The sequence below is a fragment of the Spea bombifrons genome, chromosome 8 (assembly GCF_027358695.1).
Source record: "Spea bombifrons isolate aSpeBom1 chromosome 8, aSpeBom1.2.pri, whole genome shotgun sequence".
Taxonomy (NCBI): domain Eukaryota; kingdom Metazoa; phylum Chordata; class Amphibia; order Anura; family Pelobatidae; genus Spea; species Spea bombifrons.
The window spans coordinates 24,436,420-24,454,878 of NC_071094.1; the positions used below are offsets into that span (position 1 = coordinate 24,436,420).

An 18,459-nucleotide genomic window follows, 5' to 3' on the forward strand; every position below is an offset into this window, starting at 1 on the left:
TTTTTTTGTTACACGTCATCATGACAACATTTCTGGAAGCCCAGTGCCACTGCTTTCCCTCCAAAAACTGCAAACATACAAGGATGACACATTGTGATACGGGATGACACACTGTGATATAACATGTCCCCTACATTAATATCCCAATTGTGAAGGGCACCAGCTGAGTAAAATAAGTATCATTTGTTGAATTTGTACTTTTTCCCTGGATTGTATCATTTCGTTTAATTGTGGCGTTTAACACCATATATATATATATGAAAAGATGAAGGAATTTGACATAATCTAAACTGTAATAATGCAATAATAATGATGATGATGCAGCTGACATAGACAAATGCTGCAATCATTGCTAATGTTCACACTACATGCTGCAAAATGTGAGAAAAATGTCAGCATAAATATACACCGACATAAATGTATTCATTACTACCCCAGAAATCGTGGAGGGTAGGCAATATCCCATACTCCGTTTTAGGAACAACGTACACTAATACGGTGACTAGAGATCCTCATTAGGAAAAATGTGCTCATATCTTATGAACGCTCGAAAAGGAAAGATTGTGACCAGAGAAACTACGTAGGTGTGTGCCATTTTTAGAAAGACATAAGAATACGTGGCCGTTAACGTACTGTTGTCGTAGCTTTCTATCGTTACGTTAAGTCGCAAAACCCCGGAAAGAATCCGGCAAAGGGGGCGTGGTAAACGTTAACAGCGTCCATACAACCAATTGGGCCTGAACGCTTCTTGTGATGCCGGAAGTAGGTCGTTGTGTTTGTGGATACGCAGTTTAAGTTTCCTTAAAATTAGGCCCAGCTTATATCGTTAGCGAACTTCGTACGTTAAACAGCTACAAAGTATAAGAATGAAAGAGCCCACTGCACCTCAGTGTAATTCCATTGTCCCCGCGTTTTTGGTCAAACTCTGGACCCTTGTGGAAGATCCGACTAATGTTGACGTCATCTCGTGGAACTGGGTAATTGTAGAACCCTTGTTTTCTTCTAAATAACCCCGAGACGAAGATTGTGTAGAATAACCTCTTATCACTGGAACTAATACCATGTTGTAAACGGGCCATAATAATGTCCCCAGACATTACTGCGTTACATGTACTTATGTTATATAAAAAGCCACTAACCTTGAGTGTTCATTAATATTTGTAATACGAGCAGAATATTATTTGCAATCGAGCTAGGGATAAGAATACAATAGTTGACAACGGAAAGTTGACGGCAAGGCCTTCAATATTACATGTATTGAACTGGGATACATTGTCATTGGGGGTTAAACATGCCTCATGGGCTTTGGGTCTGCTGGTGAGTTCCACCTTCTTCATAAAAGGGCCTACGTATGTTTAGGAGACACATTAATATAGTCTCTATAGTGGAGTAATACACTAAAATATGTGGCTTTAAAGAAAAAGTTTGGATCCTCAAAAATGTTGCAGGCGATGTTGGACCACCAAGACTGGATTTGGAATATAGCTCTTAAGAGCTTCTGGTACAAACAGATACTTGTGTTAGACATTACTGATAAAAGAGAATGTTCATGTGAGATATACATACTTCTTCGTCACTTTCTATTCTGGCTTCAGCAACTGTTGAATAGTCACATTTTTAGTATTTTGGCAGGTGGAGGCATGATTTAAATTCTTTTAGAAACACAGAAGGAACATTTGTGGGTTGTCATATAACAGTCCTCCCCTAGGCAGCTCCTTAAAGAAATTACAGTCACCTGCTTTATTTAATTTATCCTCTTACTGGTTTATTCAAGCAGAGATTTAAAGCATTGAATTCGGTTCAAGAAGTAAAAAAAAAAAAAAAAGTTGATTTTACTATGTATCATGGGGGCCACCTCTGACAAGTTTGTTCCTTTACAAGGACTGTGCTGTGAAATATGTCAGATGACATTCAAGAAAAGCATTTTGTTCATTTTTGTTGTTTTGTTTTTTATTTTACAGAATGGACAGAACTTTTGTATTCTGGATGAGCAGCGGTTTTCCAAAGAAATTCTGCCCAAGTACTTTAAGCATAACAACTTGTCAAGCTTTATTCGGCAGCTTAATATGTGTAAGTGCTCGTGTGCATTACTGCGCCTTTACCTTAAATAGTATGGAATAGTTATAGTTGTGTGATCCCAATTCTACTTTAAATTCACAGATGGTTTCAGGAAGGTAATGAACCTAGAGAGTGGGCTTGCAAAATCAGAGCACGGAACACCCATTGAGTTCACTCATCCTTGTTTTAAGAAGGGAAAGGCAGAGTTGCTGGAAAATATTAAGCGCAAGGTATGGTATTGACGGCCATGCTGATTTACAGGCAAAATGTAATGGTGTGAAAGGATATTAAAAATAGGGACAAGAGTGTCCATGTAAAAGATATTAAGGGATTTAATGTGTGCGATTGTATTCATGGCAAGGTTTAAGATTTTGAAAAAGAATTTGGCACATGTAATTTACTGAAACCTGGTTTCAGTAAAACAAATTTGGATTCACCAATTCCTGTCTGATCCGCAAATACCATATTTGCTTATTTATAAGACGACCCTGATTATGAGAAGACCCCCCCCCCCAATCTGAATATTAATTTAGGAAAAAAAGAAAAAGCCTGAATATAAGACTAGTGGAAGTCTGTGCGATGCACGTAGAAAGCTTCGCTGCTGCTGGCCGGTTCCTCCGCTGGGGCTTCTATGACTGAGCACCGGAAGGTCATGTCACGCCAGTGCTCTGTCGTAGAAACCACGGTGGAAGTGCCAGCCAGCAGCAGCGGATGTTTCTACGCGCATCGCACAGACTTCCACCGGCTGCCCCACTAGACACCAGAGGATAAGTCTCCTGGATCATAGTCGTGTAGTCAGACCTCTATTTGAGGTCTGATTATAAGACGGCATTGAATATAAGACAAGGTATATTTTTCAGAGCATTTTCTCTGGGAAAAAAAACGTGTCTTATAGTCGAGCAAATAATTGTTTTGCTTAAAACGCTTGGTCTGCAATGCTTGTACATGCACACGGCTATCAGAGATGTAGTCCAAATTTTATTAACCCCTGTACTACAATCACATATGTGATAAGTTGTTGGCACGTTGAAGCCAGGATGCCAATCTTGTATCTCATTATGTGGTAGTGCTGTAAGGGTCCCTGTTCCGGGAATTATTTCAGTATTATGCCAGGGCTGTCAAATGTTGCCAGCTGATCTGAGCTGAACTTCTTGGTTTACCACTTATGGGGAAGAAAGTAAATTATTTTTTGAGTTTTAAGAAACTACTCTGGTTCCTGCTTTGTGGATCAATGTTAGTGGGGCTCTATAGTGATCCATAATATTGTAGAGTTATTACTGACCACTAGTTTGGGAGAGTAAATATATAGAAGTCTCTCCCATAGTATTGTTTTATATAGCATGATCATATTTTGTAGCGCTGTAAAAAAGGTAGACAGAACATAAGTATATAACAACAATTTGACAGAAACAGGTGAGAAGGGCACCGCTCAAACAAGCTTACAATCTAGAGGATAGGAAGCTCATGAAGGTTTCTCACCACCTTATTTCTATGTTGTTTTAAACCCATTAAATGATTAACTAAGGGATACATTTACTATTAACCGTGTTGTGTGTGTGTGTGTGTGTGTGTGTAGGAGATATACATATATATTTATATATAATGGTTAATCAAACCTATGTAAATTTCTGAAGCTACATCCATTGTGTTTACTTTAACGTTCTATGAAATGCCTGATGTTAGCTGTAAAATAATAACAGCCGGGCTCATGAAATTATGTACCTATATAAAAAAAGTGTGTGAATTAAATGGACTAGTCGTGTAGACAATAATAATTACTCCTATATTTGCATATCTTCTAGATGTCTTCAGTAAAAACAGAAGACCCTCATCTGTCTCAGGATGAGTTACAGAAAGTGTTTTCTGAGTTGCAAGAGTTAAAAGATGCTCAAAACGATGTGGATACAAAATTGGAAAACATGAGAAGGTTAGTTCTGTATCACACAATATCTGTCTTTTCAAATAGCATTTTTTGATCATATAAAAAAAAAAAAATAAAAAAATATATATATATATATATATATAGTGAAAACTTGAAAAAAAATCACTTACCGTATTTCCTCATGTATAAGACGCACATTTATGAGTCTTATACAGTGGTTGTAGATTGCAGTTACTACTTCCCAGTACCTCCCTGCAGTCACACTGCTGATTGGCTCCGCCCCTTTCCTTATATTGTCCACACTGTTCAGACAGCAACTCATCTAACAGTAAGTATAAAATTAATATTTGGGCTGCTGAAAATTAGGGGAGGTGGGGGTTAATTTAGGGGCAGTTATGGTTGATGGGGTCTTTCGGTTTAATTTAGGGCAGTTAATGGATGGGAGTGATGAGTATGAATTTTATGATAATACATTTTGTTTTTCAAATTTCGAGCCCCAAAATGAAGGTGCGTCTTATACATGGGCAAATACGGTAATTTTATGTAAAAAAAATATTTTGCTTATCTACAAAGCTAATGAAAAAAACCTGCTAAATAGTTTCTACTTGTATTTGTCTGTATAGATTTGTCCTGAGTTTAGAAAAACCCAATGTTTTTATGAGGGGTTTTTGTGTGTGTGTTTTTTTTTTTATGTTGCTAGTTATAAGGCAACAAGTACAAGTGGCGTTTTTGCTATTTCAAAACAGTTTTTCCCCAAAATCTGGTAATCATCTCCCCATGTCCTGTTGTGGACATCTTTTGAAGTTCAATTCAATCTACTCAAACCATATGTATATTAAAACTAGACACCCCAGGGTATTTCAAATGGTGCTACTCTTTACATGCACTAATTCTACTACCAGCCTTTGTCAAACTGCATGGTAGTATTTATTGTGGTTTTTTTTCACACAAATTGTCCTTTAGGAAAAAATTACAGCTTCTGGTATATGTCACTTCAAAACAACATCTCCGGAGTACAGCGATACCACCCATCCATGGGCTTGTTAGGTTATCTGGAGGCTAAAAGGCCATGCGCAATTCAGTTTGGGACATCTTTGAAACTGGCTAATTGTTTACCATATCAAATCATATATGTTTGAAAACTAGACACCCCAGCGTATTTCAAATAGTGGTATTTTAACACTTTCCATGCACAAATTCTAGCACCAACCTTTGCCAGGTTTTTTTTTTTTTTTGAGTCCCAAATGTGGCCTTTTAGCCTCCCAAACAAACCAACAAACCCATGTATGGTGGTATCACTGTACTCAGGAGATGTGCTGAACACATATTGGAGTGTTTTGTGACATATACCAGGAGCTGTAAATTCATACCTGAAGTACACCGTGTGTGGGGAAAAAGTGTGAGCATTTAACCCCTTCGCGACCTTTGCCGGTTCAGGACCGTCATGACAAGAAGGTCACTAAATGACCTTTGACGGTCCTGAACCGTCAAAAAGTTAAATAAGCTTAGAAAGTGATCAAGGATCACTTTCTTCGCTTAAACGGCCTTGCTGCAATGCCTCGATGTCGAGGCATTCAGCAAGGCCGAGATCGGCATCGGGGGCCATGTCTGGCCCCTCCCCGGGGCGTCAACAGCCGCCATACATTGTATGGCGGCGGACGCCCGTTTTAAAAGCGTTTAGGAGGCGATCAACGATCGCCTCCTAAACTTAAATGGTGTCGCTGGAATGCCTCGATCAGGAGGCATCCAGCGACACCAAACACTTACCTTTAGGTGGGCTGTGACCGCTCCGGAGAGCGGTCACAGCCGCAGCTGCCGGTGATCTTCGCCAAGTAAGATGGCGGCGGCCCGGGAACTACAACAATAAAGACGAAAAAGTTCGCTAGAGGGTCTCCAGACCCTCTAGAGAACTGGCTCCACTTGCTGGTTGAATACAGGTACTGCATTCAACCATGCAAGTCAATGGAGCCCAGCTTTCTAATCACTATGTGATTAGTAAAATATTCAAAAAAAAAATAAAAAATAAAAAAATGGAAAAAAAAAATGTGCTAACATTTAAAAATAATTATGCAGTGATGTCACTAGATGAACCATCCAGTACCAGCACAATGTGTAAAAAAAAATATAAAAAAAGTATTAAAAAAAATAAAAAAATAAAGTTTATTATTTTGAGCAAGTGCTAAAATTTCTCAAAAATCTCAGAGTTAAAATAAAAGCACTTCAAATACCCAAGGGGTGTCTAATATATAAAAAAAATGGCTGATGGGGTAAATTGGAGTGGCCTAGCTCACAGATAGGGCATAGGTACAGACTGACCAAAATGGAGAAAAAAAGCGCACTTCCCAAATGTGGCATTTTAAATCTGAAACAACCCGACAAACCCATGCATGTCGGGTATCACTGCACTCAGGAGATGTTCCTGAACACATATTGGGGGGTTGTTTGACAGTGACATATACCAGAACCTGTATATCTATAACTAAAGTACAATTTGTGTGAAAAAAAATTACTATTACAAAGTTTGACAAAGTGTAGTTTTATAATTGGTGCATGGAAAGGGTTAAAATAACAGCATTCGGAATACCCTGGGGTGTCTAGTTTTCCAAAATATATGGTTTGAATGGGTTAAATTGAGTTAACCGGCTTCAAAGATATTCCAAAGAGGAGATGGAGGCAGAATGACCAAATGACCACCTGGATTACGCATGCCCCAAAAGTAGCCTTTTACCAGCCAAACAATCTGACAAACCCATGCATGTGGGGTATCGCTGTACTCAGGAGATGTTGCTGAACACACATTGGGGTGTTGTTTGATAGTGACATACACCAGAACCTGTATATCTATAACTAAAGTACAATTTGTGTGGAAAAAAAAATAAAAAAAATTACTATTACAAAGTTTGACAAAGTGTAGTTGTATAATTGGTGCATGGAAAGGGTTAAAATAACAGCATTTGGAATACCCTGGGGTGTCTAGTTTTCAAAAATATATGGTTTGAGGGGGTTAAATTGAGTTAACCGGCTTCAAAGATGTTCCAAAGAGGAGATGGAGGCAGACTGACCAGATTTGTTAAAAAAGATTTGGAAATCATAAAACGCTGCTTGTACTTATTGCCCTATAACATACAAAAAACAGCAAAAAAACATAAAAACATTGGGTATCTCTAAACTCAGGACAAGTAGTAGAATCTATTTAGCTAGTTTTTTTACTTGCTTTTTTAGGTGAGTAAAAGATTTTTCAAATAAAAGTCATAAAATGTCTTTTTTTTCAATTTTTCACCATGTTTTTTTTATTTTTTTTATAGTAAATAAGATGATACGATCAAAATAATGGTATCTGAAGAAAGCCCATCTTGTCCTGAAAAAAACAATATATAACTTATGTGGGTACACTAAATGGGTGAGGAGAAAATTACACCTGAACACAAGCACCACAAAAGTGTCAAAACAGCCTCGGTCCCACAGGGTAGAAAACGAAAAATGAGCCCGGTCCTTAAGGGGTTAAAATACCCTGGGTTGTCTTCAAAAATATTTGGTTTTATTGTACATATTGAATTGGCCAGGCTCAAAGATGTACCAAATAGGGCATGGGCACAGGATCACCAAATGTCAATGTTCAACATTGAAAAATGCACATGCCCCAAACGTGGCCCTTTTGCCCCCAAACACTGAGGCAAACCCATGCATGGGTAGTATCACCGTAGTCGGGAGATGTCACTGAACGCATATTGGGGTGTTGTGTGTGACAGTGACATATACCAGGACCTGTAAATTCATACCTGAAGCAATGTGTGTAGGGGGGAAAAAAACTCCAAAAAATGACTACCACAAAGTTTGAAAAAGACTGGTGATAGAATTAGTGCATGGAAAGCGTTAAAATACTAGCATTTGAAACAGTGTGGTGTCTAGTCTTCAAAGATATGTGGTTTGATTGGGTAAATTGCCAGCTTCAAAGGTGTTCCAAAGTGCATGGGGCAGAATTACCAGATTTGAGTAACAATGGTTTTGAAACAGTAAAAGCATTGTGTATTTCAAAACTCAGGACAAATAGTAGAATCTGTTTAGCAGGGTTTTCATTAGCTTTTATAGATGAGTAATAGGGTTTTCAAGTAAAAGTCAGAAAAAGTCATTTTTTCCCCCATATCTTATACTTAAAAAAAAAAAATAGTAAATGATATGATACAATCAAAATGAGGGAATCTAAAGAAAGCCCTTCTTGTCCTGGAAAAAAACAATATATAACTTGTGTGGGTTCAGTAAATGGGAAAGAAGAAAATTACAGCTAAACACAAGCACCGCGAAATGTTAAAACCATTGTCATGAAAGGTAGAAAAAGTAAAATCAACTTCTATTCATAGGGAAAATGAGACTCTTTGGAAGGAGGTGTCTTCACTCAGAAGAAGACACAGCCAACAGCAAAAACTGCTTGCAAAAGTGAGTAAAAATGCAGAACAGTCATTTGTTGCCACTCTATCACATGTATTTTAATATCTCCATAATATCCGTATCCCTTAGTTCACATATTTGGTTCTTTATGTTGCTTCACACAGTTGTATTTGGTAGTTTCTAATTCAATCAGCCATACGATACCTTCTTGAATCAGGTCTGTGACATATTTTATGATGTGTTTATTCCCCCCCCCAGATACTTCAGTTCATTCTAAGTCTAATGAGAGGAAACATTGTGATGGGAAACAAAAGGAAAAGGTATTAACAATTTTTATTTACTGACTTATTTTTCATCTGACTTAGGCACATATGTCACCTGTAGTTTTGGCAGTGCTGGAGGCTAGTCTTTTAGAGCACACTTAATTGTCATCTGATGAGACCTCCAGAAAAGAGGTTTCATCCAAAAAATGAAAATCTTCTTAAGCTTTTTTGATCGGCTGCCAGCACTGCTGAATCCTAAATTCTGCTGTATTGGAAAATAAAGCATTAGGGTTAACCATATGTGATTTATGCCAGTAAACATAACAAGTGCCATTTGTAAGGGACATACCAATTTTTTTTTTTTTTTTTTTTGCTTCCCTGATGATGGGTTGGGGGGGGAATTACTACCTTTTTAAAGATGACCCTAAAATCATGACACTCTATAAATAAGCTTGCAGGGCTTCCACAAAATGTTTTGCACAACAGGATATAGTTTTGAGGTATTTTTTTTTTTTAACCATTTGGGTTCAATTCCTTTTGTTATTGTTATAGACCCTTAACAATTGAAGCATCCCAACCACCTTCAAAGTATGGATGTCATGTCTTACACTTCCCTGAAAATAAGAGGAAGCGGGTGAGTATTTTGAAATTAATTTGTCCTATTGAATCTGCTCCCGACCCATCTGACATTTATCTATTGTTTGTGTATTAATTTGCAAAATTACTGTGATGTGTTACCCTGAAAACACAGTTGTTTATGTATTTAAGACAATTTTCTAGATTTGTGTATAAATATGTATTAGTAAACAGAAGGATCACAAAATGTGATTTTATTCTTTTCCACAGATGAATCTCCACTCTCAACATCCTGGAACCTCTACTGACGATGTGTTTATTATCCATGAAATCTCAGGTCCAGGGGAGGGAACATCAGATGTCCCCCCACCCGCTATAGAACAACCACGAAACTACATAGTTCCGCCTGTAACACCAACAAACACTGAAAAGCATCAGTAAGTGCAACAGTCCTTCCCATTTGTACATTCAGAGTAAACAAGCAATGTTTGTGTGTGTGTGTGTGTGGGGGGGGGTACTAGTACTTGATATCAGCAATATTGCACAAGAGCTGACTATGTTTTTTTTTCTGTCTGCAGGAATGTAGAAGAGGTTATTCTGGTGGGTGATCCAGTTTTAAACTCACAGCTGCCCAATCCAGAGCAGCCCATGATTCCTAGTGGCTGTTTGGATGAAGATGGCCTGGCATTGGATATATGTCACACAAATTCTAGTGAGGATACTGATAGTGTCATCAATTCAATCCTCAATGAAAACAATACCCAAAGCAGTGCAGACATGCTAGACTGGTGAGTAATTTTTGCTGTCCCCCACTTTTGTTTTTTTATAACTAAGTAAATGGCGGTGTGGAATATGATAAAGTAGGATATTTTATATAGTCAATGTACACACATTACTGCATTGTGTTATCCAAAAAGTCTCCTATAGACATGTGCCAAACATCGACCCAAGTTTTGATAATATACTAGCTTCTGGTTAGAACTATGCTTTTTTTTTTTACCTGTAAAGCACTTTGATATAATTCTACCTACTCAAATGCAGCCTCCGTAGATTTTCTTTTATATGGAAAATATATATCTTTTATAGGGAAGTAACTGTTGCATTGTTGGTTTGAAAGAGTTGATAGATACGTGAATATATATTAATGAATATATTACAGGTAACTCGAAAAAATAACAAGCAGTTCCTTTTAATATGTAAAAGTAGCTTGGAGTGGCATAGTGGTCATTTTTCTTGACGGAGACACAAGCAGACACAAGTCTATATGATCAGTATACCCTTTTTTGATTAATGATGGTGTCGGGTTATGTCCTGTCCCAGCACCATCAGGGGCAGAATAAGTTGTCTGAGGGAGCAGAGAAGAGATTGGTATCTTGGAGGCACCATGGATTACAATGGCTATAGGCATCTTAGTCCCAGCTCTGCACAACCTGCATCCTCTCAGTAGGCAAAGTACTCACCCGATGGAGAGTAACACACCACACATAAACCCCCTCCCAAAATGCAGGTGCCCCAAAGACATATGGTTCCTCTGCGTTAACTGAGATTCCCAAGGGAATCTGTAAACAGTGTGCAAGTAAAATACTTTAGTAGGGAAACCCTCTGATTTCTCTACAGTCAGACCACACTGGTAAATTTTTCAGTGACATCACAGGGGGTTCGCTCTGCCAATTGAAATTCATAAGTTATGACAACATATAACTTTTCCCCTTCACCAAAAACACAGCAGAATCTATGAATAATGGCAAAAAAAATATATTCTATATCATTTGTATTTGAGGATGCTGAATTGCCTTGAGTTTTTCTTGTGCACCAATTAAAAGAAGGCCTGCAAGTCTTACGTTTGTTAATAAAAAAACAAATCCCTGATTGTTGGGTATCTTGAAAAGAAAAACAATCAAAATGTAGCTGTGCCTGGGCTGTCTTCCTGGTGTCTGGGCTGTCTTCCTGGTGCCTGAGCAGGTAGTCCGTTTAGGGTTATGCACAGAAGGTTAGAAAACTCTGACAACTAAAGGTCCGAATATAAAGCAATGATGTTGATATCGAATGTATCTTTAGAATAACATTTTTATTTCAGCACATAGGGACATTTGACATCTAGGACTTGGAACTGACATACATTTTTATTGCTCAGCTGTTCTTAAGATATAGAATATTTGATAGAAAAGTGAAGTGTGCTAAACTATATAAAATGTGGAACAATAAAAAAAAAAAAACAGAATAAAGTGCTAAAGTGCATAGTGCAGTATCTGAGATGTCTGATTTAAAAGCACTGGATATAGTGAGTATACTGCTCGTAAGAGTGAGTTAAATGCATCTTTTATTAATACAGGGTATAGTGGAGGTGTCAGGGACAATACTGCCTCTTATGTTTAGGCAATGAAGCAGTATAGGGTAGAGGTTTGGGTGACAGATCAAAGAAAGTTTGTCGAATAAAGGTGAATGTTGTTTTTTTTAAATAGGTGCCTAAGTAATGAGTTCCGTGACATGTATTTTCCTTCTTTCTTTAATGATGTCTTATCCTCACATTCTGTTGAGCTGTGGAGGTTCTGGATAATTCCCAGATTTAGATGAAGACATATTTGTGTTGCCTACATCTAAAATTTTACTAATTAAATATTTTTAGTTAGTATCTCGCCTTCCTATTGTACTGTACAAGAACCCAAACATAGTATTTCTCAAACTAGGTTTTATTACCTAAAAAAGTTTTACTAGTAAATATTTACATGTAAACTATTTTTTTCATATTAAATACTATGATTGAGAAAAATGCATTTCTTGTTTTTATTTCCTTTTTTTCAACCTGCCCCATGCTTCCCACTCTGCCCCCCAGTTATGCCTTATACCCTCTATATGCTTTATACCCCGATATGCCTTATGCCCCTGTGCTCCCTGAAATGCCCCCCTGATATGGCACCCCCCCCTCCATGCTCCAGACTCCCGACTCCCTGGTGTCTAGTGGGGACAAACCTCTGCTGCTGCCAGCACTTCCACTGGGGCTTCCCATTTTCTAGAGTGTAATTAGTTAAGGGTGGGGTTTATAATCAATTAACTGTGTTGCTCTGTATAAAGGAAGTGGTTAAACTCACAGAGCTTGCTCATTGTAAGGGGCTTGCATTTTCTAAGTGACTTGCTTTCTGTAAGTGACCAGTTTGTGCACCACAAGAGGGTAAGTGACATAAAGCAATTGTTTTAAATTCTGTAAGTGCTCGCGTCCCTTCATAAAGTATGAGCAAGCTTGGAGATTTCACTCAGTGCACATCATGCCATATGTATGCATGCTTAGAACAGCAGTTCCTGGGTCCATATCACTGTGGCAAGTGTGATCAATTGGTCTCTGGAAGCTGAGGTTGGTGCTCTGAAGTGGCATAATTAAACACTGAGAGAGATTGACAATCTTGAGAGAAGTCTCTTACTCACTGAGCAAAGTTTAGATGGGGCCCCTAGCAATGAGGGAGGAGATCAGGCAGAAGGGAGACAGGCACATAGCTGGGTAACAGTAAGACGTGGTTGCAGTGGGGGAGGGAAGTCAGCCCAGAGTTTCTCCATCCCAACAAATTTGCCCTGGGAGGCAGACTCAGAGGTAGGCTTTCCGGAAAAAGCTGTTCTCTCTAACAGCCGGGAGAGCAGCTCATCCAATGTGCAGGGGATCCGAAAGGAAGGAAAGCCCAAGCAGGTTGTGGTGGTAGGGGATTCAATAATTAGGAAAACAGACAGACAGGGTAATCTGTAGCTCTGATCGCAGCAACCGAATGGTTTGCTGTCTCCTGGGTGCCCCGGTTCGGCATGTTGTGGACAGAGTGGATAGATTATTGGGAGGGGCTGGCGAGGATCCAGCTGTCTTGGTGCACATTGGCACCAATGACATAGTAAGAGGAAGATGGAGTGTCCTAAAAGGTAATTTTAGGGATTTAGGTAGTAAGATTAAGAAAAGGACCTCCAAGGTAGTGTTCTCAGAGATACTACCTGTGCCATGCGCTACACCAGAAAGGCAGCGGGAGATTAGGCAGCTAAATGCATGGCTGAAGTCTTGGTGTAAGAAGGAGGGCTTTGGGTTTTTAGAGCACTGGGCTGATTTTTGCTTTGGGGTACAATCTCTATAGTCGTGATGGATTGCACCTAAAATGCAAGAGGGTCCAATGTGCTTGGGGAGAGAATGGCTAGACAGTTGGAGGAAATGTAATTGGCATTACAGTTAAACCCTCAGCTTTGTGTGGTAAATGAAGCTGGAATGCATCCACAGTCACAAATGACTACCTCTAACATCAGCAAATATAACAATGGAGTTATTTGAAACAAAGCACTCATTATCTTCTGGGCTATTTTGCATTACTGTATACAACCCCCGTAATAAGAACTCAAGATATGTAATTTTTTTCATGAGGCTTCCTCTTTTACATTAAGCTTTTTTTTGGCTTGTTTCTTAACTGTTCCGCCAACAGTTCTTATGTTTTCTCTTGGCCTTTATGGAAGAATGAGTCGTTCCTCTTTATATGCCTTATGTTTTGCAAGTGTTGGCTTCTGTACTTAAATTTTGTATTTAATGCTGTATAAGGGTGACACAAGCATTCTTTCATTGCCAAGTTTACTATGGTTTTTAATTGTTGGGCTTTTTTTTTTCTTTTTCATCATTTTACTTACCCCCCCCCCATATTAGTCCTACAAACTGGTACTATTTGTCTCTGCACTTTGTCTCCTCTGTGTATTAAAGGGTTCTTATTAAGATTCATGGTGTCTGACGCATTGTTTTTCTTCTTCTTTAGGGCCATATATGTTTTTCCGTGGCCCAGATGCCTTAACAAAGGTTCGTGGTCAGAACCAAAATCTTAAGTTTTAGTGCCTGATACATATTTTTGTTTAAGACTTATTGTTAAGGGAAAATAAACTTTTCTGTAAATTTTTTTTATATTGCCTGTACTGTCTGTGTTTCAAGTATTTGCTTTTTTTTTTTTTAAATTATACCTACCTGCAATGGAACTCATAATGTGGGCATTTAGGGCACTATACATATAATAAATTAGAGACGCGCACCACGAAAAAGGATGCAAACATCCGAAATCCACGTATTCGGGTTAAACATATGCAGTCGTATATAGATTGTATGTATGTATGTATATATATATATATATATACATATATACACATATATATATATATATATACACACACACACACACACACACACACACACACACACACTTTGAAAAAGAAAGTACACCCTCTTTATATTCTTTGGTTTTACATATACGGATATAATAGCAATCTGTTCATTAGCAGGTCTGAAAATGTATTCAACAAAAATAAAGCCATAATGTAGAAGCCATGTGTGAAAAGGTACACCTTATGTTTCAAAAAGCTTGTAAAACCACCTTTAGCAGCAATAATTTTCTGTATAACATTGTTGTGGAGGAATCTTGGCCCACTCTTTACAACATTGCTTCAGTTCATTGAGGTTTGCAAGCATTTGTTTATGCACATCTCTCTTAAGGTCCCGCCACAGTATATCAATTGGGTTGAGGTCTGGTCTTCGTATGAGCCACAGCACAACCTTGATTCTTTTTCAGCCATTTTGTTGTACATTTGCTGGTGTGTTTGGCATCATTGTCCTGTTCCATCACCCAATTTTGGCCAAGCTTTAGCTGTTGGACAGATGGCCTCACATTTGACTGTAGAATACTTGGCGCTGTGCATTATGGCCAAACATCTCCATGTTCCAGAAGTCTTGTGATTTGTTCAGATGCATGTTCTTTTTAGAGAGGAGAGGTTTCCCCCCGGCAACCCTTCCTAACATCATACTTGTTCGGTCTTTTTCTAATTGTACTGTTATGAACTTTTAACATGCTAACTGAGGCCTATAGAGTCTGAAATGTAACTCTTGGATTTTTTGCAATTATTCTGAGCATTGCACAGTCTAATTTTGGGGCGAATTTGAAGTTTTGAATGTTTTCCGCTTTTGATGTTTCCCAGTGTAGAATGATGGAGTTTAAATTGCTTGGAAATGGCTTTTTAACCTTTCCCAGATTGATGGGCGCTTTTCTAAGTTCATTGCTGACATCTTTCGTCCTTGGCATTGTTTTAACACACACCTTTTATAGAGGTGGTCACACTTGCTGATGATCAGTTAATTAAGGGACATTAGCAGCACGATTTTGGCTTTATTTTTGTTGCATAAATCATGATATGGTGTAATATGTCATATGTTGTTCATATGAAGTTGTAGTTGCCTATTTTTGTTTATTTTTATAGATCTTCTAAGGAACAAATGATTGCTATAATGTCCTGATATGTAAAACCATACAATTAAAATATTTTTTTCTTTTAAAATGATAATAAAGCCAGCACTTGCGGTCTTCGATAGTACTTAGGTTTTATTGCAAGGTGCTAAAATATTGACGTCAGGACACTGATAATTTGTTAACTTTTTTTTTTTTAATCAACGTTCTCAACTTACATGCTGTTCACTCGAAATTCCTTTGAACAAGGTAAGCATTTTCTTTGGAATCAAGTGAACGTCACATGTTGTTCACGGTCCCAACACCAGTTATAAACTATGCAGGTCAACTTGGAGGCAGGAAGAGTATGTGCAGATCTATTGAGTCTATCAAGTCGACTATGTGCTTTTCTACTAACATCTATGGTTGTTTGTGCCGTGTAAACCGGCTTTTGCATTAAACTGTTTCTTGAACTCTGTAAAGGAGCATGTGTTGTGACCAAAATGTAATAACCCCCCCTTTTTTTTTCTTTAAATCTAACTGGTTGTTTTCATTATCTCTGTAGTGAGGAGATCCAGGACTTCTTGAGCTGTATTGATGCCAGTCTAGAAGATCTGCAAAGTATTCTGTCCAAGAAGAGGCTTAATGTGGAAGCTGATTTTCTTGAAGGGGTAAGTATAAAAAAAAAAAGACAAAAAAAACTTGTCTGCGGTTACTAAAATCTCTAACAAGTATTGTTATAAATAAATGGAACATGTTTTGTAAAGATAGACGAGTTCTGCATGAACATACTCAAAATGAAAGAACCATCTTCAAAGTATTGAATCTCTAAGGCTTACCTTCATATGCATAGGCTACTGTTTGTAACTTGCATATGGTCACATTAAGAGCAGATCAAGGCAACATTAGCACATAGACATCTTTTTATGTATAAATGGCATTGGTGCATTTTTCATTAAAAGTAAACCCCAATTTGTTTCTATTTTGTTAACATATTTTATGCACCTAAAGTCAAAGCTCTAATACATTTGCAACGAGAGAAAAGTGACAAATTTTCAAAAGATTATAGAGAAGCTTTATAGGGAAAAATGAAAAACATGAAATCCACATTTCCAAAGTGAAAAGTGTTATGTATATGGTGATGGGAAACAGCCCAATAGTTTTAAAATAAAGCTTTTTAAGTCATAAATTATAATCTCAGTCCGATCGGCCTAATTGTACTCTTGTTTTGAAGGTATAGAACCCGTTTACAACCAAATTACTCTCTCCAACTTACCTTTTGCAGCTGTTTAAACCTGACTTGTTATCCTCAGATACTACAGTGACTGAAAACAATGCTGGTCCATTGAGTGTGAGTATTCCTTTGCTTAATTCAGTAAAATACTGCTCAGTCAATATATTGTTTGGGATTCTTTGTGTTATAAACTTATATATATATATATATGTATGCAGGAACTTCAAGACAGTGACAAACAAGTTACATTACCTGATGATGAAGACCTTCTGAATAAAGGTATTCCTTTTTTTCCCTTCATTTTATTAATATTAATAAAAATGTTTCCAGGTCAAAAGGTGTGAGTATGTCAAACTGCTCATGATCGGATCACTCCTATTGGTCAAGAGTTATCATGGCAGCCTCTTGATCACCCTTCTCATCGGTGACACATGTCAGAGGGAGGGGATCATCCAGGACATTAAAAGTTCTACATGGCATAAAGTTTTAAACAAACACATTAATAAAAATATTTTTCCATTTTTATTATGTCACTGATTACTGATCGCTGATTCACTGGGCAGTGGCCTAAATTTGTCACTTACATGTGAGCATATTTATTTATTTTTTTTTACAAATTAATATCTGATCAGTAATTAATTACCCTTTAGAACCCTGATCATTGATCAGTCTCACTGATCATCAGTTAGTGACCTAATCTGGTAGCTGTGTATTAAACACGGGTGCATATTTTACCGAGATTTTACAGTAGGTCATTTTAACGGCAAATTCCTCCTTGGTATGTTTTACTTTAGTATGAGTAGCAGCAATAAGAGGCAGATTCAAAAGGACATTTCTTTCCTAAATGTGATCTTCAAACTTTGTTTTCACAGGCAAACAATTGATGCAATACACAGGGAACCACGTGCTCTCCTTATTTGATGAGCTGACAGCAGCAAATAGCGGTTCCCCATCTGATCCAATAGATCATCTTGCAGGAGCTGCTGAAAGTATCCTTCCTGACAGTTCCACTGAACAGAGGGGCAGTGCTTTAGAAGAGGACGCATGCAAAGAAGTAAACTTACTGGTCGAGGATTTCAGTGGCTCCCATGGATTGCCTATTTTTGTCCTCAGTCCAGTTAATAAGTTAATTGATGAAGCCACAGAGACTGATAATGTCTGAGGTTTAAACTATTTCTTCTACTGGATACCATGACTTCAGACACTTGAAACCTGTAAAATATGACAATGTAAAAACATTATCTCTATCTCCAAAGCAACTTTATTTAGCAGTCTTTAAATCTCCTCATACCCATCGACCTTGATTGATGTAAACATGTATACATGTTATACACGTATACATGTTATACATGTAAACATGTATAACATACACAATATCCTTTTTTCCTGGAGTTTGTCTATTAAAATGTTAGAATACACAAAAAACTGTCATCTGCACTCAGTAAAAAAAAAAAAAAAGTAATGTATAACCCTACATTTACAATCAGATGTACATGCTTTAATATGCATTCTAGGTCAGAGTTTGTGAATGGCGAAACACACCTAAATTTTCAAGAAAGAGATATCTTAAGACAGGCAGGGATTTGGTTTTTAACTCTTGAAACTTGAGATCCCCACTTCTGGGGCAGAATTCTTGATCTTCAGTGAACTATCAACCTCCCCTTGCATCTGAAAATTCAAGAAAAGAAAATACCAGCAATGTGCATTTGTGTCTTAACAAAATTCCCGTTTAATATCAACATTATTGTTTACACATCTATACTTAGAAATTACATCTACAGACCCTTATATCAGTTCTTATATTAGTGTAGATAGTGTTTTTTGGGAACCCATATATACTTTATGTTG

At 37.7% G+C, this 18,459-nt stretch overlaps 1 protein-coding gene across 1 annotated transcript; it reads left to right on the forward strand.

The window, feature by feature from the left end:
- Window positions 1-719: 719 nt before the first annotated feature.
- On the forward strand, window positions 720-17,985 carry LOC128502604 (heat shock factor protein 3-like). Its single transcript, XM_053472448.1, has 13 exons — window positions 720-977; window positions 1,962-2,070; window positions 2,161-2,288; window positions 3,861-3,985; window positions 8,299-8,374; window positions 8,585-8,646; window positions 9,142-9,223; window positions 9,436-9,602; window positions 9,744-9,953; window positions 15,943-16,048; window positions 16,663-16,728; window positions 16,830-16,890; window positions 17,484-17,985. The coding sequence occupies exons 1-13, from the start codon at window positions 867-869 to the stop codon at window positions 17,771-17,773; spliced, it is 1,593 nt and encodes a 530-aa protein (XP_053328423.1). The 5' UTR covers window positions 720-866; the 3' UTR covers window positions 17,774-17,985.
- The last annotated feature ends 474 nt before the right edge of the window (window positions 17,986-18,459 follow it).

Excerpts from the sequence above, each read along its gene's own strand:
- LOC128502604 (XM_053472448.1), top strand. The coding sequence starts at position 867 with ATGAAAGAGCCCACTGCACCTCAGTGTAATTCCATTGTCCCCGCGTTT. Across the intron at positions 978-1,961 it reads ACGTCATCTCGTGGAACTGG|AATGGACAGAACTTTTGTAT; the intron begins GTAATTGTAGAA and ends TTTATTTTACAG. Across the intron at positions 16,049-16,662 it reads AAGCTGATTTTCTTGAAGGG|CTGTTTAAACCTGACTTGTT; the intron begins GTAAGTATAAAA and ends TACCTTTTGCAG.